General features: G+C 37.3%; 1 protein-coding gene across 1 annotated transcript; it reads right to left on the minus strand.

The window, feature by feature from the left end:
* Positions 1-1,042: 1,042 nt before the first annotated feature.
* On the minus strand, positions 1,043-17,207 carry Hr4 (Hormone receptor 4). Its single transcript, XM_066395307.1, has 9 exons — positions 16,715-17,207; positions 9,645-9,749; positions 8,206-9,537; positions 6,889-7,083; positions 6,559-6,835; positions 6,334-6,505; positions 2,445-2,637; positions 2,254-2,393; positions 1,043-2,199 (listed from the first exon to the last, which is right to left on the minus strand). Exons 1-9 carry the CDS (start codon positions 16,725-16,727, stop codon positions 2,119-2,121), a joined length of 2,508 nt encoding a protein of 835 aa, XP_066251404.1. The 5' UTR covers positions 16,728-17,207; the 3' UTR covers positions 1,043-2,118.
* Positions 17,208-25,108: the final 7,901 nt, after the last annotated feature.

Raw genomic sequence — 25,108 nt, forward strand, 5'->3', positions numbered from 1 at the left:
CATATTATATGAAATTTTACTACATACAATTTTATATATAAAAACCAGAGACGTAAAGAGCGGAGGTTTTTAAAAGCTTTATCGAAAGACAATATTTCTATTCAGGCCATCAAAGACATCTTTATCAAACATTTAGTAAAGGCCAATGAATATTTATTCTTTTACTTCGATTGTGTGTTCATGTTCAATATTTATTTGTTAAATATGAATACATTAACATTGAACTTGACCATTGGGGTTCACTCACAATTGTTGATCAGAGATTTTGAGAAGAAATATTGAATTGATTGCCTTGATACCTCAATTATAGGTGTTTGAGAATCTTGTTTGAGTTGGTAGCTAATTAGGATTTTAGAAGTTTGACATAAAAACAGCATTTCTTTATGACTGTCTACCCGAGAAAACGTATAGGTTGATTTCAAAATGGGGGAAATCTTTCTACCAACAAAAAAAGCACTTTTCCGAAATATCAATATCCTAAGGGAAATACGTAGCATTACAGTTTTATTTAAAAAATGAAAAATCTTCAATTTATCATAAAACAAGCAGATATCTTTCCAAGATATCCGCTTGTTCATCATTGTCTCAAATCTTCATGGGTGGAAAACTAAATAGTCTTATGCATAAAGTATTTCCCGATTTTATATAAGAAATGACTAAGAAATAATAAAAAAGTGTGCAGAATAAACTTAGATGGGTGTTTAGCAAGGGCGATTCTGGGTGTTTTCGTTCTTATCGTATCTTATTACTTCAACGGTGATTGAATTTGCAAGATCATTGAGCTATAAGTTGAGGAGACCGAAAGGGAATTGGTCAAGAGGTACACTATTTACTTTAACTCTTGAGGCTAGATTCACCTTTCTTGCATGTTCATGGGTTGACTTTTTTATGATTATTATTTTAGTTGAGTTGGAAGTTAGTTTGTGAAGATTAAGAATGAACCTTTTGTTCTTAAATGGGAGTTTTTTTATTACTATCAAATCACAGTTAAAAAAAGATCAAAGGAAAGAACTCAAAGTGAGATAGAAAAAGATACTTGCAGGGTGTGCTACAAGGGTTCAAGACGAACAGAATTCCCTATAACTCAGTACTTTACAATCAAATTCCAAACTTTAGTTAAAAATTATCACATATTAGTTTCCACGCATATACACGGTGGTCAAATGAATTAAACAATAAAAATCTTCTAAAGGACACCGCTGTGCTTTAACGATCTCAACAACGCACATTTAATAATCGTTTCGTGACCACTCAGTATACAAACTAGACTAAAAATCGAGGAGTCTGTCCATATAATCTTGGCAACGTGCATCATCATTTACCCTTCACTACGCTTTACTTTTCTTACCCTTTTATATATTTTTTATGTAAATATATATCCTTATATTAGTAATTTTTGATGCGAGATGCGCACAACAATGGCATTGTAGTCTCATGGGGGAGATCTATTGTATCTAGATGGGCAGTGCTTTGACGCATTTCAGACTTGAAAACTGGCAGTTTTGAGTAACAATTGTAGCTGCTGAGAAAATGATGTGATGTGCGATAGGGCAACTACAATGCCATTTCTCGCATAAACAAGGCAACTTACTCAGACTTATGTAGCGGGAATCCGCGGATAACTTTCGTGACCACAGGAATCGATTCCTGGACATTTTTTACCCAGCTTACTCACACAAAGGTTTCACCGCATTAATCATCATAATATGGCTTTAGTTTATGATCAGATTTGTACTTCATCGTGTTCAGATGTCTGATAAAAACAATTAAGTATAGTTTGAAAATAAGTAAACTGGGCGATACGAAAAATGCATTCGTTTGGAAGTCTTTTCTCCTAAATTAAGGGAATATGAAGTCGTTTTCATTATTAGTACAATGAGGGGGAAATAATAACAAAAACGAATTTATACATCCAAGAAATGAGAATTAATAACCATTACTATCTTTTATGAAACGTCTCTAATTTAAACATCAGTCTAGCGTAACAGGGACATTCGAACAGCAGGCCACTTCCGAATTTTCGTGTAGTAAGTCATGTATTTACAATATTTGAGTCGTTTTGTTTCTTCCCTAATTTTGTTTATTAACATTTACCTAAATTCCAGCTCAATGGCGCTACTACCTCTGAATAGCCGAATTAAGTAAAAAAGGAACGTAAAACATCTTACTCTCTAATAGTAGGGCTGCTGCAGACTGTATCTAAAACATTTATGAATTTATTTATCAACTCGGTCCTTTACTACTTATACATACCTCTGGTAATCTAACTAGTAAGTCTTGAAATCTGGTCGTTTGTTGAGGATACATGTGTTGCGTGTAAACGCGCAGGCAAGTCATGTACCGTTCATGGATCGTTTCCAGTTCATTGCTACTCGAACCGCTGGCAGGTTTAGCTGGAAATAACATTCTAAATTTCACCCATCTCTGCTAATTAGCCTTTTCACCTTGATTAAGCATGGTAATAACTTTAAGGCACACATACTCCTCCATGGTGAGCTTGATCTGGCGAAACATGAGCGTTACATGGGTGATTTTCTCGATCATCAGGCCCACGTCCTGTCTTAACTGCTCCATGGTTATCTCACGCCCCATCATGGACGTCAGGCAGTTTTGGAGGGTGCACAGATTCGTTTCCACCTTGAAAAATTATAAAATGGCAATCACAGAACGTTTATAACTAATGGTCATCAAAATGGTAATATGAGTCTGCCCACAGACCTTCGATGACTCAGTGAGAGTGGAAAAAGTGAAACTTCTAAGGTCGTACCGTTACAACCATCAGCCAACCAGCGACGCATATAATTAGCCGGTGGCAGAAAGAAGACTTTTACTTTCAAAACATCTAGATGTGTTGTGTTAGAAACGAGCGATACCGCCGATGCCATCATCAATTAAGCTGGTTTTCAGACGTAACGGTACCAATGATGGGAATTTTGCTGCATATATTGAACATTTACAGAATAGTCTGAATAAAACGTTGATGTTTTGTGTGTTTTTTGCTTGATCAGGAATTTTCCATTACCTCAGGTCATTTCATCTAAGCTCTTAGTTTGTCTGCCTGCCATTATTCCATACAATCAAATTTTATTTCTTGGTAATATTATTTTTTATCATTCCACGTAACTGGAACATATTGTGCTTATCTAATATCTTAGATTATAGCTATTCTTAATAGATTCATTTCTATTCAACCTTACTCTTATTGCTTAACTCGCTTTATTAACACTTGGTCTTGTTCCAACAGACAATAGCAAAAGAGAAAGTTCTCTAACTATCAAAAAAGAAATTAGCCTGCTACGACGATTGCAGCATGTTTTTACCATGTGAAAGGTCAGGATTGAACGTAAGAATTTCATAATTATTCCAACCACATTATTATCTCTTCCATTGTGTTTTTTTCGACCATATGACGGTGTGTAATGGGAAAATTAATCTAAAGTTGAAATACACATAGTTAGCACCGCTCTAAAAAGGAATAACATCATCATGGAGCCATTTCAGGGGGCAATAATACTCTGAAAAATAATTTTAAAAATTCTAATAAACCGTGGTCAAAAACGCATAATTTCCGATATATACGATGGCAAAATTCTTTTAAAAAAATTATTTGTTTATAAGCATCCAAAAATATATATGTATAGTGTTCTATTTGAAACAATTGAGTTTTGGGTAGTGAAAGCTAACAACAGTAAAATTCACATTTTTTGTAAAATTGTAATGAATCTCTGAATCCTCTTCAGGCTTCATAATTACCTGAAAATGGCCAGAGATAAATGTCCAAAAACATACTGGGCATTCTTCTTAAAAAATAAAGTTCCGTAACATGAGATTGTTGGACAGTGGAAAATTTTAAGTATTTCACTACTTAAAGTTTTTTTAGTTTTCATTTATTTCCGCAATTATTAGCCTTCTCCCTTCTCTTGTGTTTATTGTTTTTTTTATAGCTTAAAAAGTTAAAAAAACAACCCAGTCATTCCACATTATATTCCAAAATTCGAACTCCAAATGATACATATTGGGTATATTCAGAATAGGTGATTACGCTACAGATTACTTAGATGCATAATTAGAAATCTTTCCTCAGGACTCAAATCATTCCAGATATTCGCAAAACTTGAATTTTGAGTTGTATACAAATTTAAAACATACATGAATTTTTAAAGGTGCAATTTTCCAAAATGTCTATTTAATTTTTTCAATTTCAATATTTTCGAACTTTTCTAGATTTTTTAATTTAAAATGTGAACAACAATGAACCGCTTTATTAACTCCTTCCGACCTTATTAGAAATGCCAAGAAACCAATTTATTAAAGCAACTATGGCCCTTGAAGGGGGTATGATTACATATTTATGAAACCATAAATTAAACATGTCATCGCAGTTAAAATTTCGAAGTGAATGCGTCCCCAATAAACGACCCAGAAGAAGTGCATTTACCCGGACGTCGTCCTACCCTACGACGAAGTAACCTTTAACCCAGTTTCCGTAAACTGCGACCTTATAATCCGCTTGCCTCTAGTTTGGATTTATGGAGCCCTTAGTTCCAGTTGAACTTTCTTCTTTAATTTCAAAAGAATTAAAAAACTATTAAGCCTATATTTCAGATACTCGACAAGAGAGCTTCTTAAGCAAGAGATACTCGACAAGAACAATACTCCAAATCCTTAAATTTAGGCGTAACTACTCAAAGTTAGTGAAACACACACATTCCTAACGCACCAACGCACCTCGTTATGGAATTTACATAAAAAAGGCTTCTCAGAGCTTTTGCTAATTATCACTGTCTTTATTGGTAATACGCAGCGCCATCTTTCTTCCATGAATCACTTTTTTTCTTTCACCACCCACGCCGCTGCATGGAGCCACTTGCAGCATTGCACCGCATGACTGAATGCATTTTGGCATAAAGCGATTGAGTGGACAGATCCAGATCCATAACTCTCTGAAACGGGTTTCCTGGACGCCGCTGCGTTGCATAATGCACACGCCGACGATTCCAGCAATAGAAAACAGGCGAGACGTGTCCTCAAACGAGTGCGTTTACCCCGACGGCGTGGTTTCTAGGACGTAGACGTTGACCCAATTCCACTCCAAAGCTACGTCCAATTTAAAGTATCTAACGGCCATTTTTATGCCAACGTATACGCTCGCTTGTTCGATTTGCAAATAATAGACGATGATAATTCGAAAATGTAGGTCACGACTCACAAGGACTTGTTTATCGCCCAGCCGAAAGGTGAATAACAGATAATTAGGACGAATCGGAGGCCTTGGACCTCAGATTCACGTTGTGATGCGCTTGGGGAAAATAGAGAGGTATATTTTTTTAGTGGTCGATTATTGTTTACAAAGCAGATTTCGTGGGGAATCTGGACGTTGCATCGATAGTCCTGCTCATTCTTAGCAATGAGTTAATTGCAGCCGGGATAGTGCCTGAGCGCATCGATAACTAGGTCGAACTGGAAAGTGCGTCATTTACAAATACGTATAGCCGTAAGCGTTTGCCTGCGTTCTTTAAATAGTTGCATTTCAGTGGCGTAACTACCGGTGTTCCGTTCAGATGAGTCTACATTACACTGAGAATGCACACGATACTACATTACTTTTCAAAGTATTGATATTTATAGAGATTTCGAAGGCATGGAAACATTATAATTCGATATTTTTCCGGTATCTGTGGTTATGACTTCATATTTATGGCATAATTATCATTTGCCATTCAATATGTGATTAAACAAAGTACCAAGGGCGTAGTTCTATAGGGACATGTGAGAGTGAATTTTTGTACAACATTTTTTGTCGCCAATTTCTTGTACAAAATTTTCATTTTCACTCTGACCGGTTGCTATAGAAGCAGGCCCCCGAGATGTTCCATCTAGTTAGCGATGTTTGATTGATATGTATTCTCATGATTCAACTGGGCGCCCTAGAAGAAAAGGAGCCTTGTTTTGCTCTCCCTTTTTGGCAAATGAGACACTAATCCATGGCAAAATTGAAGATAATGCCTGGGACTTCTTGTATATACGAATACTTTCTCACCTTAAAATCGAATAATTCAACCAAAATAACACTTGTTTATTCAATTTCTAAGTTAGTGTTATTGTACTGGGCGGCTGTATCAAATGACACACGTCAAACCGAGTGACAGGAGGAAGACTCTGTTTTTGCTTTTCCCTAACCTCACATGAACAACAATTAGGACTATAATATCAAAGAGTGGTTCACGTTGTATGACAATTTTGGCCGTGGTTGAAATTGCAAATTTCGACGGACAAAAATACCTTTTAAAGTTCTTATAAAACTGAGAACCCCGCTTAAAAAACTTCACATACCTCCTGATTGAAATCGGGCTCAATGATCGTGGTAGCCATCTGCACTTGCTGCTCCGAGGCCGCCTTTTGGATTGCTTGATAGGCAGAGGTGGTGAGGACTAGAAGCTCATGCCATTTGTGCGTGAGCAGTCGCGTGTGTACTTCAACAGGAAGCTCCAAATAGAACGGTAACCTAAACACTCGTCACACGTGAAGATCAATTGTGCAAACACACTGACCCAATACCTCTTGGTCCACTGCACCAACTTGTAGACGATAGAGTCGCCGATGTTGCACAACTTTTCGCTGAGATCAGTGTTGTGGTCGAGCAGCTCATCCAGATTTCGCAACGTGGCAATATCCTGGAACTCATCACAGTCGATCAGGGTTTTTATCATTGACAACGCATATTCCACAGAGAAGTTGCGATCTCGCGAACTGGACACTGCACTGTCTAGCCGCTGACGCAGCCGGATCACCTCGCTAGGGTTAGTTAGGGCAGTTTTCAAGATGGTGCCATTCACTATTAAATCCTTCCGTGAAAAATGACGTTAAGAGAATTTAAATTTGACAAACCTAGGTTGGAAGGTATCCCTGCTGGTTGCTGTTGTTGTTGCTGTTGCTCGTTCTTGAATTGCTGTAGTTGCATTCCCTTATCCTGAGTCCTCGCCACCGCTTTGCTGGTCTTTTTATGCTTCTTATATTTGACTTTGTACAGATTATATACAGCTCCGCTATTTCTTCCTCCGGGCATTCGGTCTTCTCGGACAGCTGCAAAATGCAACTTATAGCATAGCTTATAGTACGTTACTCGATTTCGTTCAAGGATATGTAGTGCAAAATTCTTTTTTATAACATGGTTTAATCTATCGAACGCCTCGGACAGGTCCAGGAAAACTACTCTCTCTCCGACAACGTCAACAATTGAATATTTTGAAGATTTTTCTTTGGGCTTTACCTTTTAAGTTGTGTTAATTTCACAAGCCTTGAAAAGGGTTTTATAAGGTATTTCAAAGATCTCTCTTAGATTTTATATTTTTTCGAGTTTTTCGAAATTTGCGGGAGCCTCAGGATTCCAAGATACATTTAAAGAACTTAGAACCTTCTTAGAATTTTTTAACTTAACTTTTAACATAAAACTTAGAATTTACTTGAAATCTACAGAAAAGCTTTCTTGAAATTTCCATTCAAATCTGAAAGGAAGGCTATATACAGGATGATTAAAAATATTGTAGGTTTGCAATATTTTTCCAGAATAGGATTTTTTAATTACATTTTTTTAGTAGAAAACTATGTTCTATACTTATCTCCAATGGTTTTTGAGAGAATGGCCAGTATAAATTTAGCAACATTGCCATTGTCATCATTAAATCTGGCTAATGATCGAGAAGAACTGGATATTGCAAACAATAATTGCCGACATCACTCTAAGAGTGGGGCAATTTTTAACCGGAAAGCCGCCATGTATTAGTGTCTCTATGACGATATTTTTCGATTTCTACTCTTCGAAGAAGCATCATACGCAATCGGTACTTATAAGACATAAGGTGTTAGTGTGAAAACACTACAAAACTATATAAAAAAAACGATGCTACATCAAGTTCTTCTAGATCATTGAATCGGCCATTACGTCATCTAATCTCTGTAGGAAATTTGGTAATTTTTTGGTAACTTAAGCTGTTTCTCGAATATTTGACCGTTCCCATGCTTTTAAAAGATACAGTATAAAAAACTACAGGGTGGTCCACTCTATTCGAGAAAGATAATTATTGCGGAAAATCTTTCGAACTTCTTGTTATAATTTATGAAGAAGCGAGAGGCCGATAAAGGCACAAACGAAAATTAAATGCGGTTTTCATATTCAGACTATTTATTAGTTAGTTTAAACCTTACCTTGCAAAACCATCCCCTGCTCGATGCATTTCTTGAACCGACAGTACTGACACCTATTCCTCTGCGCCTTGGTGATTTCGCAGTTTCCATCTGCCACACACGTATACACTCTCCGGTTTTGAACTGTCCGTTTAAAGAACCCTTTACACCCTTCACACGTAATAATCCCGTAATGCAGCCCGGTGGCCTTGTCCTCGCAAATCATGCAAATCATCGGCTGCTCCTCCTCCTCCCCTTGATCTGGCTGGTCACCGGGGGGCGGCGCGGTAGACTCCCCCAGCCCCAGAAGCCTTAAAGGGTCAGAGGTGCCCGGAAATAAGCTGGGCGGGGCCAACCCAGTGGGCGAGGTAAGATTGAGGGCTTGAGTCTGCTGGGCCAGAGGAATCTGACGTAAATCTCCTGCCCAGAGCCTCTCCATGTTTAATGGAGCTGTAAGGGATGAGGATTGTGAGGGTGGCTGGGGTGAGAGCAAAGATCGACTCACTGGGAGTCGCCCCAATCGATTGTCCTGGCCTAGATTTAAAAGCATTTGCGCTGCACTCTCCTCTGGATTGCTTAAAGGGCTCCCGCCAGGGTTCCAATTGGAAGTAGTAGGAAATAAAGGAGGTTCCACTCCAATTGGAGAGGTGGGGGTGGTACACAAGGCAGGCTGCGACCAAATCATCGTCCTCACTCCCCCAGCCTCTCCCATGATCACTGTAGGCGTCTGCCTCACTGGGGTAGTCCTCGCCATGGGACTTCCAGGCGACCTTAATTCCGGCATGTGAGGTGGAGAGGTAGTAGCGCCGAAACTTCCTCCAATAAGCTCAGGCTTAACTCCGTTTATCCTTTGATGTTTGAGCCATAATTGACTCTGAACTAATTGCGATTGCTGACTGATGATCACCCCTCGTTGGCGACTGGAAGTCGACGGAGACTCCGCCCCTAAGGGTGCGATATTCCTTGGGGGGCTAGGCGTGGTCGGGTGTAGTAAGAGAGGCGTATGTTTAATCACAGGACTAGTGTTGGCAGGTCGACCTGGAGAACTATGAGGGCGTGGCGGCTGGGATGGACTGAAAGGGGGAGCAGGCCGTAATGCGGGAGGGCTCTGGCTCCTCAGACTTCGAATCACGCTAGCGGTGGTGGGTCCAGAGGATATACCGCCCCCATCGAAAACGCCGGAATCCTCTAGACGGTTTGAGACTTTATCCAGCGTCGGCTCGGGCTTGACCATCGAGTGGGCAGGAGGCGTGGAGTCGGGGCTGGGCGGGTTGAGGGCGGTTTCCGACATTTTGGGCGACGACGGAATGACGAGATCTGGAGACGACGTGCTGGTATCGGCGACCGATTCGCCTAGAAGCGGAGAGAGTCATTGCCTAAAAGGAAATTTGATGATGGCTGCCTACTCTAGTTTTGTGAGCAGTGTTGCTAAAGTGTCTTGGAACCAAAAGTCTGCTTACCGTCACTGCTGCATCTTGAATCAACCTTTCTCCTTTTCAGCTTCAGATCTTGGAAAAGGCTCATCTTGTCGAGCTCACACGGGGTACGCGTAAGGGTCATAATTCCTGCAACAAAATTTGCAAAATGTTGATCGATACTTGAGACCGGCCCTAGTCATAACTAATGCGTTTACAAGAAGTAATTAAATCTAGCCTGGTTAATTTGACATTGAAGATTAAGGGGAATAACTTGTTACAATGTCAGGTTTTAATTATGTTTCAACATTAGACGTGTATATTGCAAAGGTCAACCAGTCAAGAAATTGGGAAATATGTAGTTACATACGTCTATTTTCGATTCTTTGAGAAAGACCTACAGAGAGAGATTCCTTTAAAGAATTTAAAACTCATCAAATCAAATAACAATAATTCATTTTGAAATGTTCGCTCATAATTTAAATCGACCGCGATCGATACTAACTTGACCATCAATGCCGCCATGTTTGCATCGAGTACAACCTAACCTTCAATACCAACATAAAATAACCTATACGTTGGCCTAGGTTATTATTTCCCACAATGTCAGACAAGCTTCTATGAATATTCTGAGAATTTCAGACTCATCAAATAGCTATGCAGTGAGTTTCGTATACCATGGGTCCAAAAAACTCGTAAGATAGTAGGATGATTCAAATATGACCATGTATTATTGTGAACTTGACAACCGGAACAAAATGGTGAATATAAAACTGGTCATCCTATAGAAATAAGTTTTCTCTTATTTACAAAATTTGCAAACAGTCATTTTGTTAAATTTTCTGAAATTTAAAACGGAGGTCAATTCCAGTAAAATGGTTGCCATGAAACGTACGAAGTTTTTCACATTCAAAGATAGTGTTATAGCCACAAATTCGCGATACTCTTTTTAGAAAATTTTCTTAAAGCCTACATGGGGTCGACTGAAACAAGATGATGTATACGAAAAGTATAAAGATACTTGAAAAAAAAAACCGTGGGATTTTTGTCTTTTTGATATTTGCGGCAGATGAGCTGCAGTGTTTCATGAAAAATAAACAAAGAAACGACGGCCAACAAATCAAAACATGCCTTCCGTAAACTTTTATCACTAACCAATTAACAATCAACCTTAAACATATTCCCTTATTTGCAAAAAAATCATCAGCCTTGCTCAAAAAAAGTCAATTGGATATAGATCTGGAGGCCTTGACGGTCAGAATCTGAATAAGTAGGTGAGCGAATAAAATCGTTAATTAATTATTTGTAATAAAGGACACTTTTAACCGAAATTTCCAATAATTAGGCGTTCGTATGAAAATCCTAAAGCGTTAACTGAGGTAAAAATATAGCGAAAAAACGAAACAAACAGGGAACGAGTCGCTATTTGGGTTACCTTGTAGTAGTAGTTTATTCCTGTTCCCCGGTCGTTGATCCGGGAATAAATGGGTCAGCCGTGCGGTGAGGAAGTGTAGAAGGCACTTAGTGAACCGTTGGAAAGAAAATCATACTTCTACCGGGGCGGTTGGAAAACTTGGAATCGTCAGTTATGGAACTAATTAGGAATTAAGGACAAGACCATGAAACCGTGACAATCATCAACCAAAAGCTATTTGAAAGCGCGACCGTCAGCCGGTCAAAGCACCCGAACCTTTTGCGCAACCACAGAGGTAATTCGAAATTTTCGGGCACAATAAAGTAAAGCGCCCCGCGCGGGGCCAGTGCCGAACTTTCACTTTTTTGCATCACACGCATTTCGTAACGGTGCCCGAAACCGAAACCAAGCCGATTTTGGCAATATCAAGGTTGAACATTGACTTTGCCAGTTTCGAAATCGTTTCGAAAATCACATTTTGTTTTTGGACAAATTTGCAGCGTTGTCGGCTTATGTTTTTCCTAAGCCAGGAAATGTGGTTGGCAACGCTGTCGAGCATGTATACACAATTTTTACTTTCACCTTAAGGTCGATGACATTTCAAGCCAATCTAGGACAAAGGCAAGTGGCGTAATTTTTTTTATTTTGTCTCTGGATACCATAAACAATGTCACTACAGGGTGGCCAAAACACGATAATTTTCCTGTATGTATTCCATTATGTTTCATCGTTATAGTGTGGATTTAGTTACGCAATTTTCTATTCTACATTGATAAAATAGAAAATGATGAAACAGAAAGATGGCGATGTTTGCACTTACTAGTTGTGTAATAGAGGAAAGCTGTGGAAAGTAAATAAGGCAGGAAATTTGTTTCACGCGTTTCTTCTGTAGAATTGTTCCATCGTTGTTCTCTAGGATCGTAAGAAGGCTAAATAGCTTCGGTTTATAATTCTTGAGGAGGCTATATCACCATTCACGAGAGAAAAGTTGAAGATACCTACTAAGAAGATAAAGAAGTAATAACATACAGATCAATCTGTCGTATGCCATGCCTAATGGTTGGAATTCCTGAGGTCGCTTTGTCAACAGATCTGCAGGAAGAGATTGAACGCATTCAGGAGGGACAGATCTACACGATCAACGTGTAGATTATACTTTAATTCAGAAGATAGTCCAACAGTTGAACAGAAAGTCTTATTAGCAAAGAGGTTTCTGTGCTTTGATTTTGGTAGATATTCGAAAAGCGTTTAACTCAATTTCTTGGAGCGGCTTCATTCAAATCTGAAGTAAATAAAAATAGACTCACTAGATAGGAATAACAGTACCACAAGTGCAAATAATGCAAAACATTTGAAATGTACGGTGTTCTCAAAGGCTCCGTCTTGGGTTCCACATTATGGTACCTCTATTACGACGAAGTATCGAAACTAGACATGGATGAACGTGTAAATCTCACACTTCCTATGCGGATTATCTGGCAATAATCCTAGTAATAAAATATGACTGAATTGGAGGACAAATGTCCAAGAACAGTATCTTTTGTTTTATAGATTCTAGAGGACACTGATATAAATGTAGTTGTATTGAAGCCCAAGCTGATGAGAGTTCTTGCTAGATGGCATACGACCAAGGCAAAAACTCAAAAGGAAAAGGCGGAAAATTGGAAACAGAAAAGGTGTTGAGGTCTGGAAGCATGGTTAGATAAGAATAAGCGCGCGATTACGTATATTTCATAATCCGTAAAAAGAGGGCATACAATTATGACCCATACGATAAGGACATTGCTGGAAGTCGGAGGCTACAAATACTCTAAAATTAAACGAATGCCAGACTTTTCTTGTGTAGTATTTTTTAATATTTCGTTGCCTACTATAGACCCAGTGGCGGTACTAAACTATTTCTTCTTTTTCGCCTGAATCATAATTCATACTTCAAATTGCACAAAAAAAGACGAAAATAATAAATTTGAATTAAATCGAAGCGACACCTCTCATCTTGGCTAATTGCAAAGACCAAAACTGCGTCATGAAAATTTACAATTTCGGGTTTATTTCACAAAATCCACAATCGTAGAAATCGAGTTTCAAACCCCCAAAATATGCAACATTTTTCTTTCTTGCATTGCTTTTTTCAGTGCCTTCATTGGGGTAATTAAATCCCATACAGGATCTATATCTCATAAATTTCAAACTTTTCAAAACAATTTCTAGAGGAAATACGAAAGTTTAGCCATATTTCTAATTTTGAACGCTGGTATGTCGGGACAGTTGTAGAAAAAAAATACTTTAATTGTTTAGATGAGCTCTATTAGACCAGACAAACAGGGTTGTAATATCGACGTAGTTCCTAAAGTACAGAGGCACTTTGACACACATTTTAGAAATAGAAAATATCTACAAAAACCAATCCGAACTAACCTGAACTGACCTTATATAAAAGATACAGACTCAATATAAAATGTTAAGTCGATTGAGCTCAAAAAAAGCGAATTCAGAATTTCACAATTTTCCTGAAAATTTTGAAAAAGGTGGAGGTACTCTTTGCTTACTACTTTTATGTAATATAAAAGGCTGTATCATGTACGTCTAACTTCCTCCTAAATATACTAACATCGATACAAGTGCCTATTATATCATCAAATTGCATAACGAGTAATTATCCGCGAGTTGCAGTCATCTAACGCGGCGTACTACAAGTGCCTGCATTGCAAATCGGTGACGTAACTAATGAAAGTATCCAATAAGAATGCAGTTCCAGCTATAAACCAGAAAACGAATGCATTTGCAAGCAATTTCACCCATTATGTAAGCGGTTAATGGATAATAGATAAATAGATGCAGTGCCGCTGATCTACTTTCCGCACGGCGGCCGATCACCTTTCAAGATCTAGTGCTACTTGGATTTTGTAACGTGTTACGTGTGTAGTAATGAGAATGTAATTAGTTGGAAATATTTTTTGACTGTAAGGAAATGATTATAGTAATCTGCTTGATATAGTTTAAAGTATAAAAGATAATACAAAACTAGGATTCGTTGCAAAAACTAGATTTATTATTTAGTGAGAAATGATACTGCAAAGAGAAAATGAAAAAAAAATCGAAGCAAATGAGCCATTATGACCAATTGATCTTCAATCGAATCAATAATTGCAGGGTCAAGAAGTCAAATATTTATTTGCAAAGAAGTAGTTCTAGTTTCAACAAAACCGTTCTGGTGAAAATCTTCCCTGTGTTAGAACACATATTCAAAATTTAGCTTTTAAAAGTTGGGGAAGCGCTATCTGTTAACAAAATAGTCTAATCGTAAGGGAGGTTAGGAAAATAATAAATGACATATGACATACAGAAAATTCATATGGAGTAAACACATAAAATAACAAGATAATGATATTTTAATAAATAAATGTTTTTTAATAAGTTACGCTGTTTATTTAATTAAAATAAACTATAGTTCCGTATAAAACAAACTAGTTCTTCTAAAGAAAAAACAGTACAATACTCTGAAATTAGCTCATTTGCATTAATGTTAAGTTATTAATTAGTAATTTGTCTGAATTAAATTATCATGAACTTACAGTAGCGAAATATGTAAACAATGCATTATCCGAATCTTTCTTATTTTGTTACCTTAAATATGAACTACATAAATGTAATCAATTTTAAGAATATACCTCCATGCAAACTGTCACCGTATTTTTATATATGGAAAGTATAGTCCCACAATATGCGAAATTCGCACGTGTGACTCCGTCGTGAACGTGAAGGTGATGTTAAACCTTTATATTACTAAAATCTGAATTATTATTGGAAACTACTTGAAATTTGATATATAGGTACGACCAGCTACAAATCAGGTTAATTATCGGAATCACTCAGAAACTACAAAAAAATCAAAACATACGGGATGACGAGTGAAATGTGATGTGTAAGAAAAATTATTTGCTGCCCTGAACGATATAATATATGCCCGTTTTCATTAAAAGATTTTAAAAGTGAATTCCGGCAAACTTTCATGTTATGTTATGAAATCTTAACCCGACAATACTCTAATCTAAAAGTACAAATATTCTAATCTGAACTTTTATGCATCAAAAAGCTATTTTGCAATAAACTCGTATCTCTAACGGCTTTTGAGATATTTTCAATTTAGTGACTCCGTGTATTTTCAATATTTATTAATATGAGAAAATCTTTGTTTAGTTGAGTAAAAGTGATCATTTACAGATGTCTTTAGTTACCGTGTACTTTATTTAACAACAATGTCATGCTTAATGCTTAATTGCATAGCTTTATCTACATCCTGAATATTTAAAAAAATTAACTGAAGTATATTTTTCAAATGTTAACCAAGAACATCAGACTTTTCAAGTCTTAAAACAAAATTTTATCGATATTGTTATTAGTATTATTATTCAACGTTTGTCCGTCTCAAGTTGTTTTAACTGAGAAAAACACGCAATTTCACCCCTACTTGTGTGCGAGGCCTTGTTCCCAAATAAAATAAAAAGAAAAAAACAGATTGTTGCTTAACAATCTTAGATAACACATTTGTTTTACAACACGCTCATAAAACTTAATTCGTTAACTATGCCACTGACCTGGCGAGCCACTGTACTTTTCAAGGTCTATTCGAAAATCTCAGCTCGATCTTCATTTTTGGCTTGGTCCAGGGACCTTCGATATGACGCGCTAACGATTCACAATTGTTTGTTTGCAGCCATCTCGGTGTTCCAGAGCCACCTTCGACAAAACTGCCGAAATAATCCAATGTGAGAACATGCACAAAACTGCAGTTATTTCCATTAAATGGAAATGCAACACCTTTCCATTCAAAGCTGTTTGACTTGAAACAAGTTGTATTAAATCTCAATCATTACAGAAAAACCTTTGGAATGATTAGGGGATCGAGTTCTGTTTAATCACGTAATTATTGCGGGAAAACCTCTGGAATTAATAAGAAAAATGTTGATAATAATCTCTTTGATTATATGGAAACTCGGAAGTCTGTTGTACGCTTATTATTGATACATTTTAATTTGATACCAGACGTTAGACTTTGTTTTCGTAAATTACGACTATTAAACATCAAGGTATGTTTTATGATTCGCTAATCTACTGGATTTATTTAAAAAGTAGGTTATCACTCAATGAACCACAATTACGAATTGTTGATTTAAAACTCGAAACAAATGGTATAGGCAAATTTCTTCTCAGATAATGACAATTAACGGTCGTTACTTAACAGCAAATAGTAGATTATGGTGAATTTACATACTATACCCGTGCAATGAACCTCGGGAATTATTACTGATCCGGAATTAACTGGAACACGCGGATTTTTGGCGCAATAAACGTTAGAGAGACGTCGATTTTTCAGTGCACCAACATTGAAAACACGCTCAAGGAATAATCCAATAATCCACTGCATGAACACGAACTTAGTTTTTCACAAAGAAATAAGTAAACATTTTATCGATTTGATACATTTCCGTGGATTTGTCGTGGCAGCCGAGAAGATTCACTTGTTATTTATCGTAACGAAGCTCATTCAGCTTCGAGGACTGAAGTACATTGGCGAGATGAAAACATAATTAGAATCCCACGCAAATAGCGAATAGTTCAACAATAGCCCACTGAGTGCAAAATGAATCATTCGAAGGTGCAACAGCAGACGTACAACCACCAAAATTCTTCCACTTACCCAACGAAGACATCTTTTTCCATTTATCGAGAATCCCGCCAGACCTGGAACGATGCTCAATTATTGCTCAGTCGTTGCATGTTTGGCTCAAGACCCATAGAGGTGTGACGAACGAAACAATCGCGAGTCGGCCGTGTAATATTCCCGCGTAAATTCTACTACATAGATGTGTCTGTCAGATATAAATAGATCGCACTTGGCCAGTCGGCCGACGACGGTAAGGTAGAGCGCTATAAAATCGACTACAGCGACAAGAAGTCGCGGAATGCACATCCGTAGCCGGCTGCGTAACGGTAAAGTGTGTACTATGCTGTAGAGGACGGAATAACAAAACAAAAGCGCAGCGCGCTACCTCAGGTGCAAAGTAGGCCACAGACTGCAGCGTGCGAGGCTGATGCGAAAAGATAGTTAGTAGAGAGTGAAACCGGCACGAACACGCTGCGAGTGGGGTACCACCGTCATCTTCCTGCTTTCTGCCAGCTTATGTGGGAGGTTATGTTTCCTTTCTATTTCGCTTTACGTAACGGCTCTAATAACGTCCCGATCGCCACTATATACTTTCTATAGACTCCTGTTACTAAATGGTCTCGAAGATCGTGTAAAACAGAGATTTGGATTTTAAAACGCCCTCTATGAGCAAAAACAAACTGCGGACTGCAGAAACGCAGATTCTGAATTTTAGAGCGATTTTTATAGAATATTGCAGATTTCATCAAAGTCACTTCGTTAACCTTTAAATTTTGTAAATTGAACACTGATGAAGGAGAAAGAGAAGGGACGTATGGAGTATAGATTGGAAAGTTTAAAACGCCCTCTATAAGCTGAAGCAAACTATAGACTACAAGACCGAACATACTGAATTTTAGAGCAAATTTAATTGAAATATTCCAGTTCCTTTCAAAATTATCTAAAAAAAGTCAAACAATTTTAGATTTTTTGACAACACCACCATTTAAAAATGCATTATCTGAGCCTTGCCAAACTTGAACAAAAAATGACTTAACTCTAACAAGACTCCAAATACTCAATACCCAAAGATACCAGACACAATCCTCATGTCGTGCATGACAAGTCACAACCACTGCATGTTTTTCCGGAATGCTCTACAAATTTGGTTCTTCCCATAACGACCATAAAGAATATTTCAATACTCGGACAGAGCAGAAAATCAACCTTCGAAGAAGGAAACAAACAAGAAAACTTATGATCACAAAGATGGCATTTTTATAATGGCTCTAACCACGCCGAAAACGATATTGAGCTCTGTTTCATTTTTAATAAAATCATTGTCATGAGGCGTATTTTGCTACTACGCCCTGGCTCTAAGTAACGTTTTTCGGTATGCTAGTAGAATTGTTTTATTACCGCAATTCGAATGACAAGAGAAAAGAAATATTTTTCTCTTTATCCAACATTACATGATAAATAGTTATAGCTAAATGATTATAGTTGACATTTCGGGCTATGGATGCGATGGCAGGTGAACAGGCAGTAAAGGCAATTACAAAGTTTCATAGACAAAACGATTTTTTAATTAATTTGTGAGATTGATCTTTAGAAGTGTTTACCTCATTGCATATACATATTACAATTTATCTAAAAGGTTTCTGTTACTAAATAATGATTTCAAGGGGCAGTTTACTGACCTTACCTTTGTTAAACCGATAGGTCGCACACTAGAGATGCATGAGTCATAAGACATAGGACGTGTCTTATTCCTCATGCTGTATTCATATACTATTGCTTGGAGACAATAGTGCGAATCTATTCAATTTAAATAGATGATGTACGGAGTACCATATATCAACAATCCTCAGTTATTTTTTAACGCTTAAATGGAGAAGCTTGTAAGCATTGTGCAATGGACTTTTTTGGAAAATAATTTGTTGTTGTTGGTTGAGAATAACCTCACTTTCTGAAGCTGTCAAAAATTAGGATAACGTCAAATATTGAGCATGCATCCATATTGAGTCTTCCCGGGGACGCACTATGATGGTGATATTGAAAATGATGGTGATCATTAAAAAAAACTAGTAATAGATGGTGAACTGTAAACGTAAGAGTTAAAGTTGCTATTTATCATCGAACATCTGACAACAGATTGATGAGTGAACACATCCAAGACATGTTTCTGACATTTCAACACCTGCTTTAGTGTTTTTTAATGATCACCCATTATTTCTTTTCAAGAGTGATTTCCACACTAACAACGCCCTTACGAGATTGGTGTTGCATTTTTCTCCTTAAGCCCACTAGATCAGTGTACCAACGACTTTACCTGAACGATAATTTCCATGCAAACCGGGCTACTGACCAATACGCTGTCTTTATTCCAACACGTCCATGGATACTGATTTCCATGAATCCTGTTAGCAAAGGACACTGATCTATTGGTTCTAATGAATTTGCCTTCCTTTTAGCAGTTGACAGAGGCTTACCTTGTCTACATGGACTTACCTGAAACAAAAAACAATTTGACAAAATGTCATTGATTACATTTTGAAATAGTAAAAATTACGTTAACCGCTAATTTATGATGGCGCTTAGACGACACCAACAAAAATGTGCAGCGATACGTTCGCCCCTTTACGTGCGTGCGTTATCAAATAAATTGAGATAACACGACGAATTGCCGGAAAAATATTTAGCAGACGATAGTTTGTTTAAAAGCTGATATCGAGGTCTATTTTTAGATTCTCGCCGCCATTATTACGGATCAAAATTTGATGACACCTGTTTAATTTATCTATTATTAGTCTTGTGTTAAATTAAGGTGCCAGTTGGCGTAGACACCTATCGTCTATTAATTTGATTGGTGACATTGACACTGTGAGAAGGATGATAAGAAATGACAGGAATTGTGACCACATGCAATAATTTTTCTATTTATTTCCTTGAGAAATTATGTTAAATCGCTTAGGTCACATTTAATAAACCTGGTAGGAAAATTGCCAACATAAGAATGCGAATAAGAGTTTTAATATTAAATAAGATAGAAAATACTATTTGAGAGTATGACTTATTGCTCGTCTGTGAAACTGGAAATATGTGTTCAATGTTCGCAGATTTTCGAGTCAGCTAATAAGGACTCTGGTCACAGTTTGCTGGCACAGTAGAAGAGCTTATACGTCATCACAAATCAGCCTAAGTTCTAAATTAGTATCTTTAAATTGCCGCTGACGGCTAATCTCACTAAAGTCGGTCCGAAGTGAGAGTCAAAGTCAGTGTTACTGTCAATATCGCTTTGGCAGGAACAAGAAGAAAGTCTGTAAGATGTTTTAATAAAAGTAAACCTTTGTGAGAACCCAAATCACCTAAATCCAAAACCATTTACTATCTCGACTCAAGACGAAAACAAGTTGTTTTCTATCCGGTACGTCAAGGTTTGGCCTCAAGCCTTGACACCGCACTCTATACCAGTTTTTGTTCTATTTTTTAAATTGTTTATTTGTTAATTTGTTAGGGAAAATAAGTAGGGAAATCATCGTTTTCGGAACCTGCAAAAAAAGTTAAAAAAATAGAAATTAACAGTATTAAGGAACGTAAAATATGTAACGCTGATAAAACACTCTGTAATTTTTTTTACAGAACCTTATTTTATATTCTTTTACAAAAAAAATGTCTTTCATCGTCACACAGAAGAGATGCTTTTTGTCAAGAAGACTTTGGAAACGAAACAATTACGCTTCGGTTGGCTGTGTTATTGGCGTCTTCGCGTTTCCTCTCGTTTCGCTTGGAAAAATTATCAAATTTTGACTGAAAATGTGAAAAAAAAAATTAGAAAAGTTTGTGCGCAGTTGAAGGTTAATTAAATAGAATTGTAATGAGTGTTCGTCCGAGATTGTACCCGGCTGAAAACAAGTAAGACCTCGAGAGAGCTCTGCTTGTTCTTCTCTATCTCCTATACTTGCTGAGATGTCCTGGATAAATATCGAAATTCGCGTAAAAATACGGGGGTCCCTATTACATACATTACCTTCAATCAATCTCTTAAAATTATGATATGGCTCATGTCAAGAGTTGTCATTTATATTTTTTACATCTTTTTTTGTGTATGATGTGTCGCATACCGGGAGGGATTGTTTGAGCAGTGAAATTGCACACTACCCTCGGTTAAAATTAAGCTAAGAATGACATTCACCCTTAGTTAAGGGCTCCGACGAAAACCTTTGTTAAAGTTTCAGTGCCAAACCTGTCACCATCTTCGGAGCCTAGGAAAAAAGAGTAGAAAAGACGAAAATAAACAGTAAACTGAAATGTGCGATACATTTCAGTAGTGTCACACAGATTTATCATCGAAACCTTGACAAGGGTGCGCGTCCGAGCCCTTGGTGAAGGGCGAAATCTCAGTTTTAACTGAGAATAATGTGCAATTCTACCTCTACTGATATTATACTTAATCAAAATAAAACAAAATTAACAATCCGCCTCAAGCGTATCATACATATTTATATGTCGTACCATTGCATCGTACTTGCCACTTTATTTGTCTGTATCGCGATTGGCCCGATTTCAATGCAAGTTTGCTCAAGCCCGATACGGATTTCCTGAAATTTAGGTCGAAAAATGTTGGGCTTTGATAAGAAGTTTGATGCGTTTGATGTGCGTTCAAGGCTTAAAAATTATACTTATTGTTGCTGCTTGATAATGAAGACCTTACGTTTCATGGTTGTGTAACAGTCGCCATTTTGTTTCCAGGGAAGTGGAGGTTAAATCAGAAAATAAAGAGCTGTTCAGTTGTTAGAGAAAGAACAAAAGAAAAAACAACGGTATTTTTGTGTAAGAGTATGGCAGTTATTGAATTTGACATGCGCTTTAGTCCTGTCCTAGATGACGGTTAACCTGCCATGACGTTTTCTACTGAAAGTGAATCAGTGAACTTTAAATAACCGAGGATCTCACAGCTCTTTTGTATGCAGAAAACGTCCATTCTCTGTCTTGTGTTTTACATTTCAGAACATGTACAGAACAAGAACGGAATGCATAAAATCTGGAGAACCACCATTGATAGGTGCTTCAATGACAAGGACTTGAGATGTTTCACCCCAGAAACAGGAACTTGAGACACAAAATCGCGGAATGTTAAACCCACTATGAAAACAAAATAGCAGCTTTTTCCTATATCAAGCAAGCCCGGGCCATTCTGGTTTACATGTATTTATTACACTTCAATTGGAATTCTGAAATAATCTCGCAAACTGCTTATTATTCAACATCATGAAAGAATGTCAAAATTCCACAAAAAGTGTCTCTCTATTTAAGAATTTCCGAATCAGATTCTTTCACTTTTAATTAACCTTTTTCCACCTTAACCACCTTTTCTAATGAACGATTTTGCGGGCTGTTATTTATTATTTCCGACCACTTCTTATCCCAAAATCTTTACTTTTCTCCCTAGTTATAACATTTCGTCACCGCATTATAATTTTTTCACGTTGAAATTAAAGTGCTATTGACTCTACAAAAATTTCACTTCGCTTTCATTGCCATCACGTTACGACACTGAAAATTGTTTATTGTATAGGATTCCTGCGCACGTGTATGAAAATGGGGTTAAATTCGTCGTTATTTTTGACCAAGTTCACCATTATGCATATTTTTGTATTCATTAACTGATTATGATTCAATTCACGGACAATTCCAGAATGACAGTTATGACTAAGCGCATGTTGAAAAGTTGTTCCAATAGAAAAATAAAAAATAAGATAAGACCGAATTAGTTGAATGTGAAATAGAATAGATGATGTCAAAGTATGCCTCAGTAAGCCCGAAAAATCTCAAAATGCCCCTGCGGTGTAACCATGTTACCAAGCTTTTTTTACTTGGAACAAATTCAGCGCTGTCCGCTCACTTTGACATTGACAATGGAAACTGCTGAAACCCTCGTTTGATGAAATCTTGCGCATATGCTGTTTATATCATATATCATATCATTTATATCATAAATTATCCATCTAACCTTCCCAAAATGTCAAATTCCACTTCGAAGCAATTAATAGGTCTTTAACCCTGACTTTTTCTTTTCCCAAATCTCCGTATGATCAGAGTGGATGGGGCGCTTGCCCAATCATCTCATTATGAATCAAGGAGCGAATTTCAAAAACAAAATCTTGACCGTGCCTTAAACCTTGAACGCGACGGTACCATCGGCCATCCGAGTGGTACCACTGCCGGTGCCCACTGCGATGTGGGTCAACTTTCTCCTCACCGGGTGAAGTGAAACCGTTCTCAACGGCGGCGGCAGCACCGGTACCCCACCGTGGTACCAATTTTTTCGCGCAAAGTTCAGGTGAACGACCCCGGTTCGTATTTGCACCGAGCGTTGCGTAATTTCGTGGCCTTCCTGATACTTATTCTAATCGCGCGGTTGGCGTTTCTATTTTACTTTTAAGTAGGTTCGAACGCACTTTGTATGGTAACAGAAATGTTGGAAAATATCATATAAAAAAATCCCCCATCTTGGACAGGCACTTAATTGGGAGTTGAACATTTAGACCGCTCATTGCAGTTAGAATAGCCAATCATGCTCGGTGATCGATTGGAAATATACATAGGTTAGATATTTACCATGTGAATGACTGACGCTGGTACATGGTACCACATCAGAAATGCAATTCTTAACCATAGTTTCAATGCTGGTTTAGCAATTTAAAGTTTAAATTATTTTATTTTAGTCCTATGATTATCTAAAGTGGCACAAAAGCACTTTTCTCATCATCACATCCATACATTAATTGCATCATTGTTTCATCAATCAAGAAATCAAGAAACAACTTGTCCAATCAATTATTTCTATACACGATCTAAGCTGGGCAAACAATAGAAAAAGTTCCCCTTGAGATGAGTAGGAAGGTACCGCAGTGCCGTCAATAGTGCCAAAAAGAGAAAGCAGGAAATGGCTGTTCTTGAAAGTGAAAGTCGCTCAACTCGGTTCAGTAGCTTTCACTAACCCGAACACTTCCTATAAACACACTTGTGTGTTTTTAATAATGCCCGCACACGATTGGTAGCCCCGCAATCTTGCCCGCATCCGATTGGCTGACGAGGCATGATACTAGCGGATACATTGCACTTTGGTTGTATAACCGTTTTAATCTTGCCCTAATAAAAACAAGCACCATGTGAGAGTGAGTTTACGTAATGATAGGTTGTTTGTCTATCAAGCATTATATTGGAATGACGTAATGCTTTCGATTTTAAGGTTGAGAGAACTTAATGATTAGGATTGTACGGTAGCTTGGTGATAAAACCATTATAAACCATTATGGTAGTTATTGCGACCTAGTTGAAATGCTTCACAGGAATTGATACTCTTGCATCCCTTATAGATCATTTCAGTTTAAGTTGGTTCAGGTTAGTTGTTGAAATTAAGGGTTAAGTGGTAAGAAATGGGCAAACCTAAGCATGCAAACATATCATATTATTTGCCTGTTAAATGTCAAAATAGACTAGTTCTTCGTTAAACATGTTAATAGAAAAGTACTACAGTCAGTATGTTGACACTGAGGTGAGCGTCTCACTTAGCTCACGCGCCTATGCATTCGCTCAAAAGAGCCTTGCTCATTTGAGTATGAGCGTGAGTATCGCTTGACCGATACTATGAAATAGGTTAATTTAGAAAAATAGCTGGAGAGGGTTACTTCCTTATTGGACTGTTCATATTACTGCGAAAATACAATTATAGTGCCACTTATATCGAACTTTTACCAAAAAAAAAAACGTATGTCAGAGACAGTTTTGATATATTCCACATCTATTAGAAATGTGAAATGAGTCAATGTCAACCGTTGTTATTATACATACGGTCTTAATTGGTAATACACAACGGAACTATAAATTTCTCGTAAATAATAAGAATATGCATTAAGGTAAAAAAGTAACTGGAACATTTTTTGCTAAGTTTTTTGCCAAGAATATAGTACCTATCTATCTCCATTCGAACCTGAAAATTGAGTCTCAATTGACATTATTTAATACAGTTTTTTTACAGGGCGATCCGCATGCCAGGGCTATCTTTTTTGTTGTTTTAGTTAAAATTATCGCGTCATAATGTATATTATGAATAAAGTTTTTAATTTTTATGAATTCGTACCAATGATCTAGCAACAATGCATGAAGCAAATAATTGCCGAAATTCCATTAAACGTAAAGTAATTTTTTGACCGGATCACCTCTGTGTCCTTGTGCCGTCATTTTAAAGATTTGTCATGCATTGATGCATACAAGATGTGAAGGGTCCTGACAACGTGACTTCGTCCGATTTTGCAGGCTTGGATTTGCCAAAAAGGGGCGTTAAAACGATATTACGTCCAGTTCTTCTAGATCGTTGTTTTGCTCCAATTCTTATTTCCTCTTAATTCGAGATATGTGTAAATGCTATCAATTGTCAGAATC

This window comes from Euwallacea similis, chromosome 1 (assembly GCF_039881205.1).
Source record: "Euwallacea similis isolate ESF13 chromosome 1, ESF131.1, whole genome shotgun sequence".
In the NCBI taxonomy this organism is placed as follows: domain Eukaryota; kingdom Metazoa; phylum Arthropoda; class Insecta; order Coleoptera; family Curculionidae; genus Euwallacea; species Euwallacea similis.

What these genes read in the sequence shown, in the direction of transcription:
- Hr4 (XM_066395307.1), bottom strand. An exon ending in TTCAAGATGCAGCAGTGACG is followed by an intron (nt 9,538 to 9,644) that starts GTAAGCAGACTT and finishes CTCCGCTTCTAG; the next exon opens with GCGAATCGGTCGCCGATACC. An exon ending in AGGGATACCTTCCAACCTAG is followed by an intron (nt 6,836 to 6,888) that starts GTTTGTCAAATT and finishes AGGATTTAATAG; the next exon opens with TGAATGGCACCATCTTGAAA.